Genomic DNA, 22,427 nt, shown 5'->3' with positions numbered 1-22,427 from the left:
TGGTGTTGACGTCACCGTACGTCTTGACGTCAGGGGCAACGCTCGGTCGCCTGCTGTGACGTCGCCTTCCCCCGCACTCGCCGCCGCCGTCACTGGGACTTCGGCAGGGAGCCACTCGAAGCTCCGCGTCGTGACAGTCCGACAGGGCCTTTCGCTCAACTTTTTCTCCCGTCTCGAGGGCGTTTTCCCCCGTTGTGTCCATGTGCGGGAGTGCCCAGGAAGCGAGAAGGTAAAATGTTCGCCGGCGCTTTCTCGTAACCCGCCGGCTTTCGCTTCAGCTCCCCGGGACACGAAAACCGCATTGAATTGCCCTCAAACACCGAGGATAGCGTAGGCCACAGCAATATTCTTACACCGATAAAACTTCGATAAAGCCTGTGTTTATTCCGACGGAGCCTTTTTGGGGCGATTTACGATTAAGGTAAGGCACGCTTCAGGCCAGCTGTGCTGCGCTGCGGCGGTCGCGATGTGTCATCCACGCGTGACTTCACACTCGCTTGCTTGTGTGTGTATTTTAGAGCAGGTATGTGCGCCGTCGGGGATTAAAATCAGACAGGTATACACCCTGTTATGTCACATGATAGTCCAAAAAAGCCCCCACCCCACCCCCGCCTCGCTGCGGGGTCCACCACAGTCAGCCACCAGTGGTCAGGACAAATGGGGCTGTGGATCATCTCCACATGATTCATTTGCAGCCAAGTTTGAACCTCTCAACACATGTGAGTGCTGTGTGCCTTGACACACACACAAATCTCTGTGTGCGTGTGTAGATACACACACACAAAATGTGAAGTCATCTTCTCCAACCATCATTTTAGAAAGCACCCCTCCTGGTGCATCAGCATCCTCGGTTGGTCAGTCGGCTCATTCCCACCCCCCACCCTCCCCTTCCCCTTTACCCTCGCATAAGTGTCAGATGCTGAGTCTTCATGCCATGCTAATTCGATAACCCACTCAGCTCACTGACTCCCAACCAGCTCCAAAATTTGAGCTGTCGTCATGTTAAACCCCAAGGCTTGGACTCTGAGTGGACCGTACTCATGAGGAAGGGAGGATGGCGCTGTGAAGGTCACTCAGCATCATATCGTTGGCCTCATAACCAAATCATATGCTTATGTAACCAAATGTGCAGTGTAGAGTATTTTAGATGTTTTTTTCCGGACTGAAATAACAGATTGGGTTAAGTAAATTCTTTGTACTGGTTTGCATGTTAAAAGTCAGTCATATTGTGTCTTATCTTAATATCGAGGGTTTTCATTCCAGCCAAAAATTTCTACTTGTTTTTGAATGGACAAAGTTAATATTCTTAAACATTTATAGATCATTTATTGAGTTACAAACTAATGGGGTTCAAGCTCAAATGAAGGCTATTTTCTGATAGCTGATGAGAGCAACATTGGTAAATAAAAGTTGTAAAGATACAACCTCTAATTGTAGTTTTGTCCAGGTTTAACAAATACATTTGTCAGCGAGGGTACAGTATATCAGACTATTTATTTCACTCTCTCTATATTGATATTAGGGCTGCACAACAAACAAAGAGAAACAAGAAGGTTTGTAAAGTTCCTTTTCTATGCAAACTAGTTCAAAATTCAGTTAACTATTCAAAAAATTAAGTACTTCATTAGTAATTCGTTTTTACAGTCAAGGAACAGCGTCACTTCCATTTGTGGAATGTCCCCGAACGCCCCTCGTGCACTCGCACAGCTGCTGCACGCCGGCCTGAAAAAAAGTTGGGGGATTGCATCTACAAGAAAGTGGGGGCGCGCCCCAAAAACTTTGGGGACCAATTGTCAGTCTATACTACTAGAAAAGTGTGGAGCCATGTATATGGCACAAATAGTGAACACATCTGGGCTGCATTCCCACCCCCCATTTTATCAACTTTGTTGAACATCACAGGGCGTGTGTGGTATCGGAATCTTACACTGAGAATACTGTTAACTAATAATAATCGATAGTAACGCTGCAGCTCTGCTTACCTTTTGGTTTTGATATGAAAGAACTTCTGTGTATCCCTGGTTCTGGACTGTGCTTGATTGGAAATGTCTCTTCGTTGTTTTGAAATGTTAGCTCTTTGGCCAGTATAGCCTTGAAATCATCATTGGGGAAACCGCGCGGGGGCCGTTAATGTGTAAATTTCCATCAATCTTAGGTAAAATGGGGTGGGAATTCAGAACCGTTTGCTTACCGACACATTATTGTTTCATTTTACACCAGATGTATGGGAGGCACTTTTGAAATCCAGCTATTTAAGACCCAACAGTGTTGTCACGGTACAGAATTTGTGACTTTGATACCAGCTGAGCATTTTTAAGTCTCATGATATGATTCGATTTCAATTCTTCAGGTTCCAATTCAATTTGATTCAGTATTGACTGTAAATGCGCTATCGACTGAGTAAGAAGTAGAAATGCCCGAATAGGAGAATATTTGACAATTTTGAAATCTTTATTTTGGATGCCATGTAAACATGCCGTATGTCAAGTTATATTGTTTTAAGCAAAAAAAAAAAATGCAAATAACTTAGTTGTGTATAAATAATAATAATATATTGAGTAAAGAAAAGGTGCATAAACACTGTGAATGTAAAATATATGTAAATGTAATGTTTATTTTCTCTTGGATATTGAAGTAAAAATTAAACATCTACAATAATAATATTGTTATTTGTGCATACCAATTACAAAAGTAAACACAAGAGCTCTGTGCTGAAAAAGAATAGTTGTAAATTGATGAATCGATATTTTTACCCACACCTATCTGATCCTATATGTATATAAAATCCTTCAATTCTGAAACCTTACAATAGCAAAAACCTAAACCATCACTACAGTTGCTGGAGATGGTAAAGCAGGGAATTTGAAATTCTTTGTACTTTTATTAATAAAATATGGAGGATGACACAGTATTTCAGCTGTCTAAGAAAAATACAATCATTCTCAAAGTTCCCGAGTTTTGTAGTCTAGTTTAAAATACAAAAATTGTTTCACTGAAAATTTGTAATGACAAAAAAATATTTAAAAACCAGCACACAAGTTCATTTGTTTTAGTTGTCTGATTTACACTAAATGTCAACTGGAAGTCAAAAATAAACATCTTGAACCAGCAGAATTGTTCACTTGCCATCAAAGTGCAAATATGCACATTCAGGGAGATCACTTTTAAAAATAATAATTCTGAAAAAATGTGTTATTGTATTGTTTTTTAACGACAACGGAGTGCTCTTACTTTTAAGGACCGGTAAACTGAAACTTTAGTATACAAGCAATAAAAAAGGCAAAGTGTCCCCTTTAATTATTAAAGAGGTGCTACCTCAAATGGTTGATTTTATTTTTTTAATTTTTTTTTCCCCTTCCCCTGTAGGGGAAAAAATAGATGGTCACGCAGGAGTAACTTTTTTTTTCCCAAGAAAAACAAGTAACACAGTACAGTTCTATATGTCTGTGTATCACTAAACAAGGAAAACAAACATCTTTAAATCCTCTCCCATCACAACCCACTGCATTATTTTTTTAACTTGCCTTCCATTCTGTATCTTACAAATGTAGGCCACAACACCGTTGGTATATCTTGGTTAAAGAAACTATTGTACTTATTAGCTGCAAGTGGAAAAACTTGGTCAGATGTGTCACAGAGTCGACTTACCTCCAGAGAAGTCCCTTAAACAAGGTGTACCTTGATGATTTCTCACTACTTTGGATGACTTTTGCAACTTTGCCAGAACAATTATGCTTGTCTGCTTTGACTGTTTACACAAGTGGACTTCGAAATGCTAATCATGTGACAAAGTTGTTCTTTACAGTCGTGTTGTAACACAGCAGAACTGAGAAGTGTGTGGAGGTTTAAAAAAAAAACCAATGTATTCTTTAGTTCACTATACATGACGGTATATTCCAAGATTGTCCCAGCAGTGTCAAGGATTATGATATATTATTGTGGAGTGCATTAGCACAATCTGAGTATCTAATGGAAAATGGTTTTTCGTTGTGGGACTGTTTTTTTTTTTTTTTTCAAAGATTAAATGAGGAAAACCCTTTGTCTGCAAAAGTGTTATAGTTCCAATTTAAATTAATATATATTTTTGTGAAAAACAAATTCAGGAGCTGATGTAGAATGATGAACGTTAGGACCCTCAAATGTTGGAAAAGCCCAGTGGGCAGCTCTCGTCTCATATTAAGTCAGAGAGCCAGCTGGATGGAGAAAAATCCACAGAGGGAGGAGATGTAGTCAAGAGATGAGAATATTTTTCTGCCCTTTTCCAGGGTAATGGTGTGGAAGTAGAGCAGCACTAAACTGGCCTTTTTATTTTGTGTGCAGCATTTTGAAAGCAGCGATGAAAGGACAAAACAATGCATAGAGAGGATGAAAAGTGGGAAACCAACCATGTTATGAAACACTGAGGAAATGTTTCTAGGTCTTAAATAGGAAAAAAATGTGAGTATACGTAACACAACTACATAGACTGTCTCCATGTGTTTTGTGAAAATAAGAATGTGTCAGTTTACGGTGTAGGGGTACCCGTCCAGGACTTTGGAACTCCCAAGCTACCAGCTGCCTCTGTTCTCCTCTGCAAACATGCTAGTACTTCTCTTTACATCTACAGCAGACTTGTGTCTCCTTTGTAAGTTTTACATGGAAGCCACGGTGGATTGTTTGGTTTCAGCAGGAAAATGGAACCAGGAATGCCAGTATAGGAAAATAGTGGTCATGGTTGTTTGGTGTCTCAAACTTTTATGAAAGCTTTTGGCATATTTTTAATGGATCTACTGGAATTATTGTTCATTCCTTTTTTTTTTTTTTTTTAAGTAGAGAGGTATTTATTTTGGACCTGAGAAAGGGCCTGTCTTAAAATCTCTCTTATAGTCCATCCCTTTTGTGTTTACAGTTGGCATCAATCTTATCGAAAGATGGTTGCTCTGTGCAACGTGGCGCAGTCATGCTGGACTTGAAAAGGGCTTTCCCCAAAGTGATCTCACAAAGTTGAGGCCTGGAATTGTCAAAATGCATGCATGTGCTAGAGTAAAGATTCATGGGCTACTGAATGAAAACTGATTGATCTGACATCCATAAATCCAACTATTTTCTTTTTCTGTTATGCTTATCCCCATCAGGGGTAGGGTCGCAAGTGAGCTGAAGTGTATCACAGCTGACTCAGGCTCAAGCCAGCCAATTGCAGAGATTGATTAATTCATTCCTGTGAAAGTGATCAGACCTTTATGTTTTGTTTCTATACATTCAACGTCTTTTAATATTGCATTTTTATATTATGGCAACTGGTTAGAACATTGGCCTCACAGTTCTGAGGACCGGGGTTCAGAACCCGGCGCCATCTGTGTGGAGTACGCATGTTCTCCCCTTGCCTGCTTGGGTTTTCTCCGGACACTCTGGTTTCCTCCCACATCCCAAAAACATGGATTAATTGGAGACTCTAAATTGGCCTTTGGTGTTATTGTGAGTGCAACTGCAGTCTGTGTCCATGTGCCCTGGAGTTGGCTGCAACCAGTTCAGGGTGTACCCCGCCGCCTGCCTGATGAAAGCTGGGATTGGCTCCAGCACTCCCGAATTTGTGGATGGATGGATAAAATTTGGGAGTAGAACAATTAAATCCAGTCATTAAAATGACTTAAACTTACTGGACAAACTATTCATCATTCACCAAAAACGTGATTAGAATGTGACTGTAGTTGTTAAGTGTCCTTGGGGCCCTAAACCCTATAGGCCTTTTCACACTGCACTTGGTACTGCGTCTGAGGCCCTCTACTTTCCCATTCATTCATTGTGTGTGTGCTGAGGGGGCATCAGTGCCTTTTGACATGACGCCAAGCATTGCGTCAATGCAGAGGGTGCCTGGAGCTTGCTGTCGCGTCATCAAATAGAAAAATATTATCTTCGTGAGTTTTGACATGGTGACATCAAAAAGGTCCTCCCATGGGAGAGAGGCTGGCGGCATGATTTCTATTTTGGTGGACTTGGACTGTAAACAGCAAGGGGGAAATGGAGGGAGGCGTAATAATTGGCGTGTCCCACTGTCCCAAACTTTGGGCCAATAAATTAAAAAAAAGAGATGCTTTCAAATTCCATTTCAACGCTCCCTGCTCAGCCTGAAAAACACTTCCAGGCACTCTGACTGGAACTAGAAAGCTCATGAAGGACTTTAAATTCCAAGCTCATGCTGTGAAATTAATATGAGATACTGTATTATTATTCCCTTTTTATTCTGCTGTGTCATCTCCTCCTCCTTGTAATAAGCAAAGTTAGGGCTTTCTTTTCTAACAATGGCATACGTATTACCTAGTTGCCTCTCGACTTCCTTCGAGGCTTACGTCGTCACTATTTCCAAATATGGGACGGCCGCCACAGCCCCTTTGCATTTGTCATTGCGCTTTGACACGGGGAGCCTTTCACATTGAGCAAGTGCAGTGTGAAAAAGCCTCAACGCAGCAGTTTTGTAGTTGGGACTCATAAATTTTTACCACAGCAAATCTCCCTCATGAATCCAGCATTCAGGAAATAAGAATGTTGCTAACATGAGGAAACAAGTCCTCTTCTTGCTTTTGCTCACTTAAGGGGCCTGCATGAACACAAACACACAAAAATCTATACTCCCTATGGTGATGGGCGAGACACTTTCACAATAAAAGCACCAGGCTTATTTTTTTTTTCATTTTGTTTTCAATGTACACCGTGTCTGTTCTAGTATCAGTAGCCATGATATCCACTTGTATTACACGTTGTTCTTTAAGGCCATGCCGTTGTCATTGATGCAGTGCTGTGCCCTCAGACTCTTTAGACAAATGATGCAGTTACCGTCTGTGTGTGTCTTTGGTTCACAGACCGCGCTGGTGCCCCTGACTGTCCCTCAGGATGAGTGAGGCAGAAAGTCTGTTCTACAGTGTTCAGGTGGGGGACTCTACCTTCACCGTGCTCAATCGTTACCAGCAGCTCCGTGCCATCGGCTCGGGCGCCCAGGGCATTGTTTGGTGAGTAGCTTTGCGTTAGTAGGAAACCCTTTGCAAAAGGATGCTGTGCATAAATGGGGAGAATAACAAGAATTATGATGAGTTGATCCATGAAAAGTGGAACGCATGGTAACCAGCCCGGTACACCGGATAGCGGACTTTCTGTGGATGCTGATAGTCACCATAACTTGGAGTGATGAGATGATTGTTTGAAGCTGAATTTAATCGAAGTTTGTTTTCTTTATGGCTGCTGTCTTCAAATAAGCATGAAAAATGTGTATAATTTAACTCTGCAAATATGATATGATAAATGAACAAAACCACATTTAAAATGTAAAAATTCTCAAATCTGAGTGAGGAGGAAGTGCTTTTACAGGTGTTGCCAACTGGAGAAGTATGTAGCACATAGTCTGCTAGATTAACAGTGTGTTGCTGATTGTGATTTCGTTCTTTTTTTTTTGTATTACTTTTAAAAAGGATTATTTTTGCTTCATTTTCACTGTTTACTGAACACACCGCATAAGTTGCTGTAGGAAGTGATGCCATAATTTTAAAGCTAATAATAATAAATAACTCTAAAAATTCTTGACCAAAACCGAAAGTGCTTGATATTGTGTCTGTGGAATAAGAGTGAGAGAGAATATTTTTTAGATGAAATTGACACATTTATACTAAGTCCATGTTAGAGATTCGCTATGGAGGTATAAATACCCAAAATACACAACCAACTAGCATAATTTAAAGTGTTGAAACAGGAGCAGAATAAATATACTATAACCATGTATCTGAAATCTTCAAAATTGTCTCCTCAAGATTGAGCATCTGGACGTTTTTAAGTTGAGTGAAAATATATACAATAGATATATATTAGTAAGCACATTTTGTTAAAATTTAATGATTCATTTTACAGAACTATGTCAATTAAGCTTTTTGTTGAATATTTACGATGCATGGTTTTCCTGGTAAATAAAGATGCATAAGATGGAACTCGCATATACACAGTACATCACACTCGCCAGAGTGAAAAGACCTGGAAAAGCAACCCCCCACCCATCCATAAACAAGTACACGAAGGTAGATGCAATATTTTAAAATGATTTTTTAGAATAAATTATTTGTAAATTGAAGTAAACAGCAGCTGATGAAGAAGATACAATATTTACATTTAAAATGAGTTTTGACTTCTTGGGTTTACGTCCCCTTCAGTTTACAAAATAAATTCTCTCTTTTGACTTCTCAACTGCATCTCTCAGAGTTTGCATAGAGTAGCTTTTTTCAAAAAATGGTCTGTGGGTAATGAGCAGGAATGCTCATGATCAGATTAGGATGCCCAATTTACGTGTATGTGCCTGCTGAGCTGTGGCAGCATCATGAAATTGAATAATTATCATTGTGTAATGAACTGTGAACATTAACATCCTTAATCGGCTGCCACCATGTTGTGCTCTCACCAGTTTAGCATTCTCCTTTCTTTGTTTGCACGTACAGTTACGTGACTGTCATGTGCTCTGCCAAACAATCACCTATTTCAAAATGTAATTGCACATGTTCCTCATTTTAGGTGAATGACAAAAAAAAGTGTTGCAGACTTTGTTTGACTGCAAGTCAAAGAACAACTTCGTTGGCTCTGACATGTTTTGTCTTCTTTATGACCAGCTCTGCCGTAGATACAGTTCTCGGCATCTCGGTGGCAGTGAAAAAGCTTTGTCGGCCCTTCCAGAACCAGACGCATGCAAAACGTGCATATAGAGAGCTGGTGCTGTTAAAATGCGTCAACCACAAAAATGTAAGATTTACTCACAGCATCCCATTTTTCTCATTTTAAATATAACTGTGATTCTGGACTTGTAACATAGCAAAGTAAGAGGAAAAGCTATTGTTTTGAGTCATATTGTTTTTTGTCCCCTTACCATTTTGAAGTGGAATCTTCTTTATAACAGTGGTGATTAAAATTAAATGGAAACATTGTAATATATCTTAAAATAAACATTGTATGATATTAACGCTTCACATTCTCAATTACCAAGATTTAAGCCCCCAATCAGGGGTTTCTATGGCAATGACAAAACATCCAAAGTTATTTTGGACCATCTGTCTCTCTTCTTGCAGATTATCCGTTTGATCAATGTGTTCACGCCTCAGAAGTCCCTAGAGGAATTCCAAGATCTGTGAGTTTTAGTCTTATTTCCCATCTTTTTTTTTTAACCCAAGGCACCCAGTTTATAGTCGAATAATCTCAAAGCACACCGAAGAAGAAAAATGTCATAAAAAGAATAAGTACCGAAATAATGATGATGATGATCCCGTTTCAGTTTGCTCACAAATTGTGCCAATTTGAGATATGCGCCTCTTTATTTGCACACGTGATGGACTTGCAGGAAGCCATGACTTATTCTGTTGTATGAATAACAACAGGTAGAAACAGAGGTTTATTTTACAGTATCTACAGTACTTTCTTCCATTTAATGCCAGTGGATTTAATTGTTCTGCCAGTCACTATACATTGAAAAATGAATGAAGATATACAGTATAGGTAATTACATTTTTTTTTAGACAAACTTTGTAAAATTGTATAATTTCCACTGGTACCCCTTAGTTGAAGCTAACCCAAATCTTACATTTGTGTTGAACCTTGGCTAGCTCATATCAAAAACTTATTCTTACAGATATTTGGTGATGGAGCTGATGGATGCTAGCCTGTGCCAGGTGATCCACATGGATCTGGACCATGAGAGAATGTCTTATCTGCTTTACCAGATCCTTTGTGGAATCAGACACCTGCACTCTGCTGGTATCATTCACAGGGTGAGAATGGTTGATTGCCTGCCTAGATATTTTATAAACTATGTCATTGTAACCCATCCATCCTTCCATCATCCATTTTCTGAGCTGCTTATCCTCATGAGGGTCACGAGAGTGCTGGAGCCTTTCCCAGATATCATCGGGCAGGAGGCAGGATAGCCAGCCAATCGCAGGGCACATGGAGACAGACAACAGTCACATTCACAATCACACCTAGGGGCAATTTAGATTGATTAATCCATATTTTGGGGATGTGGGAGGAAACCTGAGTCCCCGGAGAAAACCCATGCAGTTTCAATTTGACATTATTATACATTATTTTTAAAAAAATCGTTAATGTTAGCAAGTCAGATTCAAAATTTAAAGCACAAATAATATCAAAATAATAATAATAAATAAATAAACCTGTGCTATTTTTTCATTTTTAGAACATGCCTTGGGGCCGTCTTAAGTGGTCCCCATGGGCAACCATGTGTCTGCGGGCACCGTGTTGGCGACCCCTGCTGTAGAGATTATTGCTCATCTGTAGAATCCTGCACAGAAATAGTAATCACAAGTTACTTTGTTTTGTAGAAATAAGATGTGAGCTTTACGTTTTGTGTCCTGTCAGGACTTGAAGCCGAGTAACATTGTGGTGAAGTCAGATTGCACCCTGAAGATATTGGACTTTGGCCTGGCTAGGACGGCGTGCACCAACTTCATGATGACCCCGTATGTGGTGACCAGATACTACCGGGCGCCAGAGGTCATCCTGGGGATGAAGTATAAGGAGAATGGTAAGAAGGACATCAGGTTGTGGAGAAATGCTCTTGCTCAAAACATTGAATTCTCGACAGATTAAATGAGGATGAATGCTCACCGTTTGCTTCAGCTCAATGTACAGTACAGTCATTTTTTTTTTTTTTTTTAAGAAAAGGTCTTATGTAGTACTTTGTTTGATGTACTTCTTAAGAATCTCTTGAGGCGTGAAACCGTGAAGCCATCTTCACAATCTTAAGATCTTTGACTACAACTAGTTTCACTCATTGTCTAAAAAACAAACATCCAGAGTTTCAATATAGGCAAAAATTATATCGCAATATATAGCTCAATGAGGAAATGTCCTCACCTTCTGCTCTTGACTTGTCCAAAATATGGCTGAAAATGAAATGTTTAACATGAAAAAATTACAACAGTCTGTTTTGGGGGGAATTATTTCTTGTGACATCATTTGTTAGTTCAAGTTGAATCAGTACCAAAGTTGAGTGTTAAATAACACTTTTAATAAGTAAAATTCCCATTTAAAATTACATTTTATGTTTGGTGGTGTTATCTTTACCTGACCTACAGAAAAAAAATGAGAATTTCAGAAGCAGGCAAATATTTTTTTCACGGCACTGTCGCTGTGTGCCATTGTTTTGGAGGCAACATGAAACCTCACTTGAAGATCGAATGGGTATGTAGTAATTTTTCAGGTCGACTGGCTGAAAAAGCAAAAAGTCATCACAGGCAGTAGTTGGGAGGGTCTGCATCCATCGCTGCGAGGCAGACACTGGTAGCAGCTGTGGGAGGTGATAAGCAGAGCCTGCGTGTGGTTGCCTAGGCCATAAAGGCGAAACCAATTGCGCTTGAGGATGAGCATGATGATGAGCGCAGCAGACCACAACATAGGTCGTATCACAGAAAAAAACATGCAACACTTCACTGGCAGTGTTTACTTTAAAGCTTGAACCAAATCTCCCTCTTTCTGCATGTTAAGTGTGGCAAAAAACGTATGGGCTTTGTGTTAAGTGTCAATCGTGACTAATATCAGCTATGTTTACAGTTGACATCTGGTCTGTGGGGTGCATCATGGGAGAGATGGTAAAAGGTAGCGTCATCTTCCAGGGCACTGACCGTATCCTGCACCCCATACAAGCATTCCGTCGGAACTTTAGTCAATGTGAGCTCCTCCCAGCACAAAAGTCTTGTACCTTCATTATGGAGAAATTGCTCTGTCCCAAAAATGAAAAATGGTTGTCAAAAAATACTACAGAAGCAAATGAGCAAATGTGCAAATCTTTACAAAATAAGCAGTATGTAGAGATTTTTATCTCATTTAATAGGCTTTTATATAGAGGCACCACTGTTTGCACGAAGCAACATTTGAACCTTTCGTTCTCAGAAATTTCTTCCAGTGGGATGCAGTACACAAATGCAGTATGATTATTTAATAACTAGTAAATAGAACAAAATCTGAATAAGAAGTTGCCCTTGCAATATATTTTTTAAATTGTGACGACTTTAAGGACATGTAGAATGTATATAATATATAGTTTGTGGCTAATTAGTGAGACAACTCATCTTCAGTATACTTTCAAAAAATGACTGGTCTGGTTTCAACTCCTCAGTTCCCTTGTAACTTTAATTATATGCTGTTATCATGACAAATTCCATATTTTTCCCCATTTTTAGTTCATGTTAGGGTTATAATAAAATAATGTCCCAGTCTCTCAATATGTCTTTACTGTGTACTCTTATCATGGCGGTAAAAAAAAAAGCAGCACTTTGATCAATTCTATATATTTTCCTTGTTCCTTTAGTTGTATAAAGTTTATACCCACAAGACACAACATTTTGACCACTTGCACAATACACAGTGGAGGAACAAGTATCTGAAGCCTTTGAAATTTCTTAAATTCCTGCTTGAATTGGCCATCAAAATGTAGTCTGCCCTTCATACAAATCACAAGAATAAACAGTCTGCTTGAACTCATGCTGTTTGACTCTAATTGAGGTAACCCAAATATTAGACCAACATCTCATTACGTTGCTGTACAGTACAGTTTGAACCAACCACAATAATAAGCCTTTTTAAATTGTAGCTCTCTGTTAGTGTCAACATTATTTTCTTTGAAAGTGAAGATACTTATTTCATACAACTCTTGTATTGGATATCATATTGTGCAAGTGGTAACGTTGTGTTTGTTACATGTACTGTATCTAGTGTATGTCTCCATTTTCCCTAACGAGCATTTTGACCAGACATCGACCAGTGGAACAAAGTCATTGAGGTTCTGGGCACGCCCAGCCTGGAGTTTATGAACCGTCTAATGGAGACTGTCAGAAATTATGTGATGAACAAGCCACAGTATCCAGGTGTCAGCTTTGCGGAGCTTTTCCCTGATTGGGCCTTTCCCTCAGACTCAGAACACGACAAGCTCAAGAGTAAGGCACACTCAATAAAGAAAATGTTTTGTCCATTGGGTTAGTTTCAATGTACATTTTAGGAGGTTGCTGCCTTCATCTGTTGTGAAACTGTTGTTTTTCCTGCCTTTATTCATGCAATCTCATGTTTCCTAAAAAAACAAAAACAAAAAACAAACAAGTTCTCAAAGCAATTAAGTTAGACATGCTTGCTTGACATCACTGGGGATGACAACGCCTTTAGGGGGAACTCCTCAGCTGACATGAAAACAACTAATGTCATAGTTTCCATAGTAACTGTTCCTTGTATGTTGCCGTGACAGCGAGTCAAGCTCGAGACTTGCTGTCTAAAATGCTGGTCATCGATCCCGAGTGCCGGATCTCAGTGGAGGAAGCTCTCAATCACCCCTATATACACATGTGGTATGACCCTGCTGAGGCAGACGCGGTGAGGCCCGCACCCCTCTCACCCACAATTCTGGGCTCAGCATCAGAGTGATGAGCATGTGACCGCTCTGTGATTTGAGCATGCCTCCTTGTCTCTCAGCCTCCTCCCCAGATTTCCGACAAACAGCTAGAAGAGAGAGAGCACAGCATTGAGCAGTGGAAAGGTAGGACGCATTCAACTCATGGACCAGTTTGAAACGGAGTTATTTGCCAAAGATGATGATGTGATGAATCATAAGCACATTCTGCAGCACAATAAATCAACAGGTCGTTAAAATAGATTCATTACTCCATCTTGTGATCGGATCGGTGATTGTTTCTTTTTTTTAAACCCGCTGATCAGTGATTGACCCCAAAAATGTCAATCGTGTAAAGCCTTTCCATAACAACTTCTCTCATCCCCGTCTTTATGAAGCTCGCTTTGTGCACTGATGCACAGACATGTTGGAACAGGAAAGGGTCATCTCCAAACTGTTTGACTGTCCAAAATCTCTTGCTGTGCTGAATTTTTTAGAGTTCCTTTCACTGAATGTCAGAGGCTAATATTTGGGACTGGAGTTTGTGGGAACAGTTTGGAGATGGCCCCTTCCTGTTCCAATTTGACTGTGCATCAGTGCGCAAATCAAGGTTCATAAAAACATGGATGAGAGCGTTTGATGTGGGTGAACTTGACTGGTCTGCACAACCTTGACCTCATTCCTGTAGATCACTTTGGGAGAGAGCCAGGAATTCTCATCCAATGTCAGTGTGTAACCTCAGAAATGCACATCTGGAAAAATGGTCATAAATTCCTATAAACACACTCCTATACCTTGTGGAAAACTTTTCCAGAAGAGTTTACGATGTTATAACTTGAGAGGGTGGACTGTTATTAAACCCAATGGATTTTCTTCTGTAACCACTCTCTTATTGATCTGGGTTTGTGTTTTGGATAATTGCCCTGTTGCAATGGGACCATTGTAAATGGTGCAGGCAAACATTTTCTCTTCGTCCCCAGAGCTAATTTATGAAGAGGTGATCGACTGGGAGGAAAGGAACAAGAACGGTGTGATGAAAGAGGACTGCTCAGGTATGTTCACGTGTGTACTCTTCATTTCCTTGTGTTTACTCATTCCATCAATGTGTCACACCTCAGATGTGGTATCCAGTTCAGCATCGCAGTCGTCCTCGGCCAACGACATTTCATCTATGTCCACGGAGCACACGGTGGCCTCGGACACAGACAGCAGCAGCATCGACACGCTGACGGGGCCACTGGACGAGAGTCAATGAATGCAATGTCTTTCTCCGTGTACCGCGCCTCATCTTCACAATCTTAAGATCTTTTCTCATCAAATCGACTTCCCCCCCACCCCAACGTAACATTTCTTTTAGATTGCGGATCTTCTTTTTCATCTTCACTTCCAGACCATTCTTGGACTGCTGCGTAGAGATCAAAGTTTGTGCTATGCGACCTGTTACCTTTCCGACTCTGTGGATGATGCATGCATTAATTTAACAGGAGCACGTCATGTCGGGCTGTTGTGGTTTGTTCGATATTGTTGTATTTTAATAGCTTTATTTTTGTAGCAGATCTGTTGAAAAAAGATTTTTTTGTCATCAACTTAATGCAGACGTGAACCACATGTAGACCACAGCTATTCTTGTGCATGTTTCAGCAAAACAAACAAACAAACAAACAAACAAACACAAAAAAGCTTCAACTCAATATTTATACAGTGATCAACTCCTCTGAAAATTGTTCCCTCGATTCTTAGCTGGCTCGTAATCTCCTCCCATTGCAAAATGCAAAGTGTATTAATTAATTTTGAATTGAATTGTCTAGAGAATTTACTCCTGACATCATGACAAAGCTGTGGTCGCATTGTTTTATTCTGGCTTGTAAAATACTCTATACTGTATGTAAAGATGCTCACACACGTTGTGGTTGTTGAGCCATTCATTGCAAATGATGTCTTGAGAGACTTTTTGTGCCTGTGGATATGTATATTATTGCAATCACCCAACATTTTACATCCAGTACTCTTCTAGACAATATCACGTGTACATCAAACAGAAACATTAAATCATATGAACTTGGAGAGGATATGAAGAGTGCCCCCCCCCCCACTTTCTTGCAAAATGTTGCACTTTAAGGGTCATCTGACCACCTATTCACAAATATTTTATTATCCAGTGGACAGGAGACGCCAATACAAAACCATTCCTTGACAACATCACCCATGAACAGAATTAAAAGCATCAAAACAGTGATGTTGCATGAAGATACAGTTAAGCTATTCCAAGACAAATCCTGTAAAATTCCTGCGTAATGGTTTGTTCTGCTTGTTTTCTTTTGCCATCTCGTTGGCATGCTATTAGGATGTTACTCTAGCACGCTCTGATGTCATCACTGTAAAGTTCAAAGTGGGCTTCTCGTGCGGGAAGTGATTGGAAAATGCAGTTCATCAACAAAAGTACACAGTTATGAAGATGTGACTGTGGAATAAATCCTGAAGCCTGGCACAAGAGGAGGAGGCAAAACTTCGCTTTGGACTTCGAAGCTTTACACACAAATGAACTCAGTGATGCTGCACTACAGTACATAATTCTTTTTCTTTTTCAAAGTCCACTCCCGTCCATGTGTTGATTGAGCTGAGGAAAAGTCAGCTCACTTTTTCCACTTTTTTGTATTTATCATGTTCAATTCTAAACACGTCAGCATATTATTTTACTTGTTTAATCACATTGATGGCAGTTTCATTTAGGAGCCTGTTCTCAAGAGAAGTTATTAGGATTTCACACAAGCTGTAAATACTCGGAGGCAAAAAACACAATTTTGTTGGATGCATGTTGTGAAATTTATATTCCCTCATCCTAATTACCACTTAAAATGTCCAAGCAGGTGGAGTGTGAAATCCTTTTTTTATCTTCAACGGTATTCTCATGAGAACATGTTCCCCTAACAGAGGTGATACAATTGTCGAACATGAAGTTTATTTTTTTTTTCCAGATTATTCACGGAGAACTAACTGTATGCCATGAAAACCCTTCCCAAAAGAGGAAAGGGAACATTCTGTCTAGAGAGAGATAAAGTACTGTATGTACGATACAACATCTCGTGTTCTTATTCTTCACGAACTGTTCCACATTGCATCTTACTGTACAGTTTCTCAAAAGTTCCTAATGATATTTTCTGTCTTCTTGGCTTCGTTGTTGAGATCACCAAAGGTGTCGAAGAACTGCTCCATGTCTTTCTGCAGTGCCGAGTTGCGTAGCTCCGCTGCAGTCCGCTCTCTTTCGGACTCTGTGATCTTTGCTTGTACGACTTGGTACCAGTGACGTTGCCGCGACAGGTTTGTTTTTAACAGAACCACCTCCGCCTGTAGCTCCTTGTTTCTCTCCTGTAGACTGAAGGTAAAGACGTGCATCAGAAGGACAAGACGCCATCAAATACAGGACAAGAAAAGGCTCGTGTCAGTTGTCTGTTGCGTGCTCTGTTTTGTTATGGTCTGGTTGCAGTTTTTGGTCACTCCGTGTAACCAAAATTACTTTCCTGAAACACTTAATTCGGCAAATTAAACCAAGGATTTGACTTGGGAATCAGCCCTCAAAGACAAAATAATTCAAAAAAGGACTAAACAGCCAAACGGACAATGAATGCACATTAGCAAGCGTATATAAACTGAAATAATGATAAGCTTGTCGCAATTTAATCAAACACTTACTATATGTGACATTTTGGCCTCTTTAGCCGAACACAAAGCTTTTCTTCTCTGTGAATGGCAACAAGCACTATTTGAGTTTGTACTGAATCATAAAATAATTGGTGTCTTTTGTGTTGTTCGACGTGACTAAATGCCATATTATTGAAGAATATGTAATCGTGTGCATTGAATTATTTATTTACTGTAGTAATCTATTATTTGTCCTGTTTATTACATGTCGCCTCTGGGAAGATGAGCAAACTGCAACAGCACAAGCTAATATAGATGCCGACAGTGGCCGCTGCTTCAGTCATTATTTTCACCAAAGTATAACACCCAAAATCAAAAGTAATTTAGCATATGAGCGCCACTTCTTGCTGATATTGAATTTATCCGGTAATTTTGATTTTGTAACCATGACTTTTGCCATCGCGCTAACTAAGGCAGGCAGCCCATTGAGCTAAAACTTCACCAATGGTCAAATTAGCAACTTACATCACAATGAATGGATAGGTTTCCAATGACGATTGATAAATTAACGACAGAAAAAAACTTCACTCTTCACCTATCACCTGTGTTCTCTAACCTCTATGACACACAAGATGGCATAATTGGAAACCTAGCCATTGGAACTAAATTCACAAAATGTTGTCTCATCGTATCATAAACATTAACCTTGTGCCTCATTGGCGAGTAGGTAAAGGAATTAATGTCTTATAGCATTTGGCTCCATTCATCACTTTTCTCCCCTTCCCTTCTAAGTTTATTTTCGTGTCCAAAATTTACCCGTGTCCTACGTAAAGTTACTTTTTGACCCGAAAGCTGAGTTCTGGTGTGCACAGTTCAAAATAAAAGGATCGCTGCTTAAAACATTAAGTTAAGTTTAAATCTGGACACATAAAGCATTTGAGGAGATAAAACAGTCCCAAGTCACTTTTTTTTAAATCAACGCTATAAATATCTTTTAGCTGAAACAACTAATAAATATTAAGATGTTTGGGTTACTTCCACTCACATTGCCATTTAGTTTATCGCTTTGATATCAAGAATGGTTAAAATGAGTCAAACGATCTTTTGGGTCTTTTCTGCCGACTGGTAAGTAAATGGATGTTCATAATTGGCTCACCCTTTATTTAAACCATGCAAACATTTTTAACTCAGGCCCCATAAAATAATCACAATGACGAATCATTTGGAACCGAAATCAAGATGAGCAAACACAATAAGTCAGTGTGTGGAAACAACTTCTTTTAACTGACTGTTGTCTTTTGATTAATTGTATAAGATGGGGTTTATATATATATATATATATATATATATATATATAAGTAAAATAGACTATATGTGCATGAATGAGAGGGGTCGAGGGCGAAGAGTGAGGCTCCAGGGAGAAGAGATAGTGAAGGTGGATAATTTCAAATACTTGGGGTCAACAATCCAGAGCAATCGTGAGTGTGGTAAGGAAGTGAAGAAACGGGTCAAAGCTGGGTGGAACAGCTGGCGGAAGGTGTCTGGTGTTCTATGCGACAGAAGAGTCTCCGCTAGGATGAAGGGCAAAGTTTCCAAGACAATGTCGATGCCAGCCATGATGTACGGATTAAAGACGGTGGCGCTGAAGAGACAGCAGGAAGCAAAAATGAAGATTTTGAGGTTCTCGCTCAGAGTGAACAGGTTGGATAGGATTAGAGGTGAGCTCATCAGTGAGACAGACAAGGTTAGATGTTTTGGAGACAAAGTTAGAGAGAGCAGACTTCCATGGTTTGGACATGTTCAGAGGTAAGAGAGTGAGTATATTGGTAGAAGGGTGCTGAGGATGGAGCTGCCAGGCAAAAGAGCGAGAGGAAGACCAAAGAAAAGGTTGAAGGATGTTGTGAGGGAAGACATGAGGACAGTGGGTGTTAGAGAGGAAGATGCACAAGATAGGTTTAGATGGAAAAAGATGACACACTCGGGTCTAGACAGATGGCTGACACTGAATTTACAAGCAGTTTTACCAATTACAAAAAATGTGGACGGCACATGATGTCAAAGTTGTAACAGTTGTAGGATTTGCCGAGGGGGTGGGGGGCTCATTCGTCACTACTTGTTCTTTTGACTTTTAGCCCCTGCCGTCAGCTGACCTTTTGCCTAGTCGTGCTCCATCTATATTAGTAAAAAGAAATGCGTTGGGACTCGGTCAGCAGCAGAATGGCCTCTTAATTTAGCACACCCTGTTTGTGCCATGTTTTTTTTTTTTCCATATGGAAGCCACCGCAGACTTTCATCCAGCAAAGGTCATAAAAATATAAACCGTCTAACACTGAATGTGTCATGACTACCACTTTGGGCAAAAGCATGTTGAATTAACACGACTCTGGGGAAAAAAAAATCGACTGGTTCCTGAGACCTTAGTTTTCAGAACGTTTTTCACATTTCAGTTCACATTTTTACACACAACGTAATTTCTGATCTTACTTGTTCTATTTTATTGGATGCACGGATTTCTTGGGTTGTTCCCAACATCACCAGAAATTTTCAGTTCAGTATCACCTTTGGAAGTATGGTTAGTAAGAAAAATGATGACTCAGTGTTATTTCACTTCCTTCTCTGCTTGTGAACCAATAAGTATTCGATTCATCACCGAACATGTCGTGAGTTCACTTGTTGTTGTTTTTTTCTGTATAGAACATATTTCTATGTTACTGTAACCTTACCAAGTCTTGTTGTTGTCAAAACCCTCTCAACATGGGAAACCCACCACCAGGTGACATCTTTTCCCTTTTTTTTTTTTGATGATACAGTTTTGTAGGTCCTCTGTGAAAACGAACAAGAATGTAGCCAGCAGACTAGTACTTATTAGCCACGAGTAGGCTCTTGAAGGATACGAGGAACACTATAAAAATTCAGCTTATTCCACAGCACTTTGTCGTGTTTAAAATGCTCAAGCTTAGTTTCCCCAGTAATTTCGGTGATGGAGAAAACTATGGAAAATGGCTCTATTATCAGCTCTCAAGTTAAACTTTTAAGAGATTTTTGTTCTTGTCACTGTTATATTTGTGCAAAGAAATGTAGCTTTAGCCGTACAGGCAGTGAAAATGGACTAGAAACATTTGAAACAAGGGTGGTCAAATGTGTGTGCGCGAGTGCACGTGTGTCTGGGTGTGTGTGTGTGTATATATAAAATGCATATATTTTTCCATGATTATACTGTATGTGCTTATCGGACTGCCTCAAAGAAGCGAGTGGGCGGTGTGTGTCACTAGGGCCATACTTTTCCCACCCCTGTTGTAATGTAATGTTTTTCCCAGTCTTTGTAATGGAAACTGTTGACTTAAGGAGTTGAATAGTTTGTTGAACAGGTCGCAGGGTGAAATGTATGACCTGTAAAACACAGCTGACTGCTCCCTAACACAAATAAATGTAATTTTGGGGAAACGCATCAATGCGACACTTGGCGGGAAATGTGTTGACATTTCAATTTGGGCATTTCTGGGAAGAATGACTGAAAACTACCTGACAATCCGGGTCTCATACACTTGATGTTGTCTGACGATTTCCTGCTGGAGGTTGGTGAGAAGGCTGCGGAGTGCACTGGCAGAGGGGTCGGCGAGTGGGAGAGGAGGGGGCACCTTAGAAGTCCAATGAGTTTGCTCTGGTTGCCGGACCTCACTTCGGGCCCACAGATTCCGACGGTGTCCCTGAAGGGAGTCCGAATGTTGGAGCTGCAGCATCTGGTCCCCATATACCAATTCACAGGATACAGACTCCTGCTGATGCTTGAGTTCTTGGTTCTGGCTGTCTAAAAAATGTTCTGAAGGAGGGTGTCTCTCTTCCCCCTCGACTGTCTCACGAGCCCGTATGTGATCCCGGAAATGCTCTGGGAACCTTGATTCCATTTCCAAGACTTTTTGACGACAGAGTGCTCCGATGTTCTATGCTTGGTGTCGGGCTGGGGCTGGAGCACAGTTCACATTTTTTCGCCGGTATCCCCCCCTACTTGTCCCTCTTCTCTCCTCCTCTCGCTCTGTTTATTCCTGGATCATGCACCAGTACTCCCAAGCCTCCTAACCAACCATAGTACGAACGATCTGGCCTGCCGCCAGGCGCTTCTTCCTCACTGACCCGTATGGGAACCTCGGCCACAATTGGGGCCACAACAGTCCGAGAGCTGCAGAGCCCAGTGGGTCTGGTTACAGTGAGGTACACAACCCAAGTCTTCCTTTCCCTGTCCCTCCCTTCCTGGGTAATAGGTGGCCAGTTGTTGTACTTGGGGTCCAATGAGCAGAAAGTGGCTGTGGTGGGGACTGTGGAATTCCACAATCCACAAAAAAGAAATCTCTCTACTGAACCGTGAGATCTGAGCCCTGTATTGTGGCTATGTTATGCAGTCTTTCAGCTGGTGGGGTCAAGAAAGAGGGGCTGAAAGTCTGGGAGCCCCCCTACTATTTGACACTGCTTGCTTGCCAAAGGGACATCAGCTTTTTGTACTGGAGTTGTAACTGTGCCCCGTGCATGTGACTGACATGAGCTGTCACTTGAGTACAAGTTCTCAGTGAGGGGAAAGCCATGCCAGAAGACACTCATGCACAACTGTGTTCCCAGAAATAGACGGTGCCCGTATTCACTTTATATGTAACAAACCCCATACTGTATTTGAATTTTGAACAAAAGAGATATTTCTTCTCAACCGACTGCAATCATTGAAAATGTTGATTTGGATGGATTATCGTTAAAAACTGCCAACTGCCTCCCAGTTCTGAGGACCTGGGTTCAACTCCGGCTAGCCTGTGAGGAGTTTGCGTGTTCTCCCCGTGCCTGTGTGGGTTTTCTCCGCGGACTCAGGTTTCCTCCTACATCCCCAAAATATGCATTGTAGAATGATTGAAGACTCTAAATTGCCCATAGGTGTGAACGTGAGCGGGAATGGTTGTTTGTTTCTATCTGCCCTGTGATTGGCTGGTGACCAGTCCATGGTATACCCCACATCTCGCCCAGTGTCAGCTGGGAATGGCTTCAGGACGCCTGCAACCTGTGTGAGAATAAGTGGTAAAGAAAATGGATAAATTTAATTTTTAAGATATCTCAAAATGCAGGAAATTTGATGTTTTCTTTATGCATGTATTGGTTTGTTTGCCTTTTTTCTTAGATGCACCATAGGGAACTCTACAGCCATCATTAATTTGACAAAATACAAGCTTACATTTATTTACACATACATGTCAATAATTAAAATCAGAAAAGTAATTTCTAGTTCAGTTCCAACAGTGAAATTCAAACAGATTCCTTAATTTCGGGAAAATCGCTTGGAGGTGGTCACGTCTGACATCATTTTGATAATATCGTATTGTAATTTCTCAAAGGAATTGCGGTTTTCCATTGTTATACT

At 40.5% G+C, this 22,427-nt stretch overlaps 2 protein-coding genes across 3 annotated transcripts; one reads left to right on the top strand and one right to left on the bottom strand.

Annotated features, from left to right (window-relative positions):
- The first annotated feature begins 24 nt into the window (after positions 1-24).
- On the top strand, positions 25-16,351 carry mapk9 (mitogen-activated protein kinase 9). Of its 2 annotated transcripts, XM_061835006.1 has the most exons (12): positions 28-229; positions 6,837-6,983; positions 8,619-8,748; positions 9,072-9,130; positions 9,629-9,767; positions 10,375-10,540; positions 11,569-11,640; positions 12,768-12,950; positions 13,253-13,377; positions 13,477-13,540; positions 14,374-14,445; positions 14,512-16,338. In XM_061835006.1, the coding sequence occupies exons 2-12, from the start codon at positions 6,868-6,870 to the stop codon at positions 14,646-14,648; spliced, it is 1,263 nt and encodes a 420-aa protein (XP_061690990.1). In that variant the 5' UTR covers positions 28-229; positions 6,837-6,867; the 3' UTR covers positions 14,649-16,338. The 2 variants fall into 2 exon arrangements, with proteins under 2 accessions (XP_061690989.1, XP_061690990.1); XM_061835005.1 differs by having other exon boundaries at positions 25-229; positions 14,374-16,351.
- A 147-nt stretch (positions 16,352-16,498) lies between these two features.
- LOC133509046 (uncharacterized) lies at positions 16,499-20,937 on the bottom strand. Its single transcript, XM_061835682.1, has 2 exons — positions 20,555-20,937; positions 16,499-16,766 (listed from the first exon to the last, which is right to left on the bottom strand). Exons 1-2 carry the CDS (start codon positions 20,935-20,937, stop codon positions 16,529-16,531), a joined length of 621 nt encoding a protein of 206 aa, XP_061691666.1. The 3' UTR covers positions 16,499-16,528.
- Between the last annotated feature and the right edge of the window lie 1,490 nt (positions 20,938-22,427).

The sequence above is a fragment of the Syngnathoides biaculeatus genome, chromosome 11 (genome assembly GCF_019802595.1).
Source record: "Syngnathoides biaculeatus isolate LvHL_M chromosome 11, ASM1980259v1, whole genome shotgun sequence".
Classification (NCBI taxonomy): domain Eukaryota; kingdom Metazoa; phylum Chordata; class Actinopteri; order Syngnathiformes; family Syngnathidae; genus Syngnathoides; species Syngnathoides biaculeatus.
The sequence above is the reverse complement of the archived record's forward strand: the minus strand, read 5'-3'. Positions and strand labels throughout refer to the sequence as shown.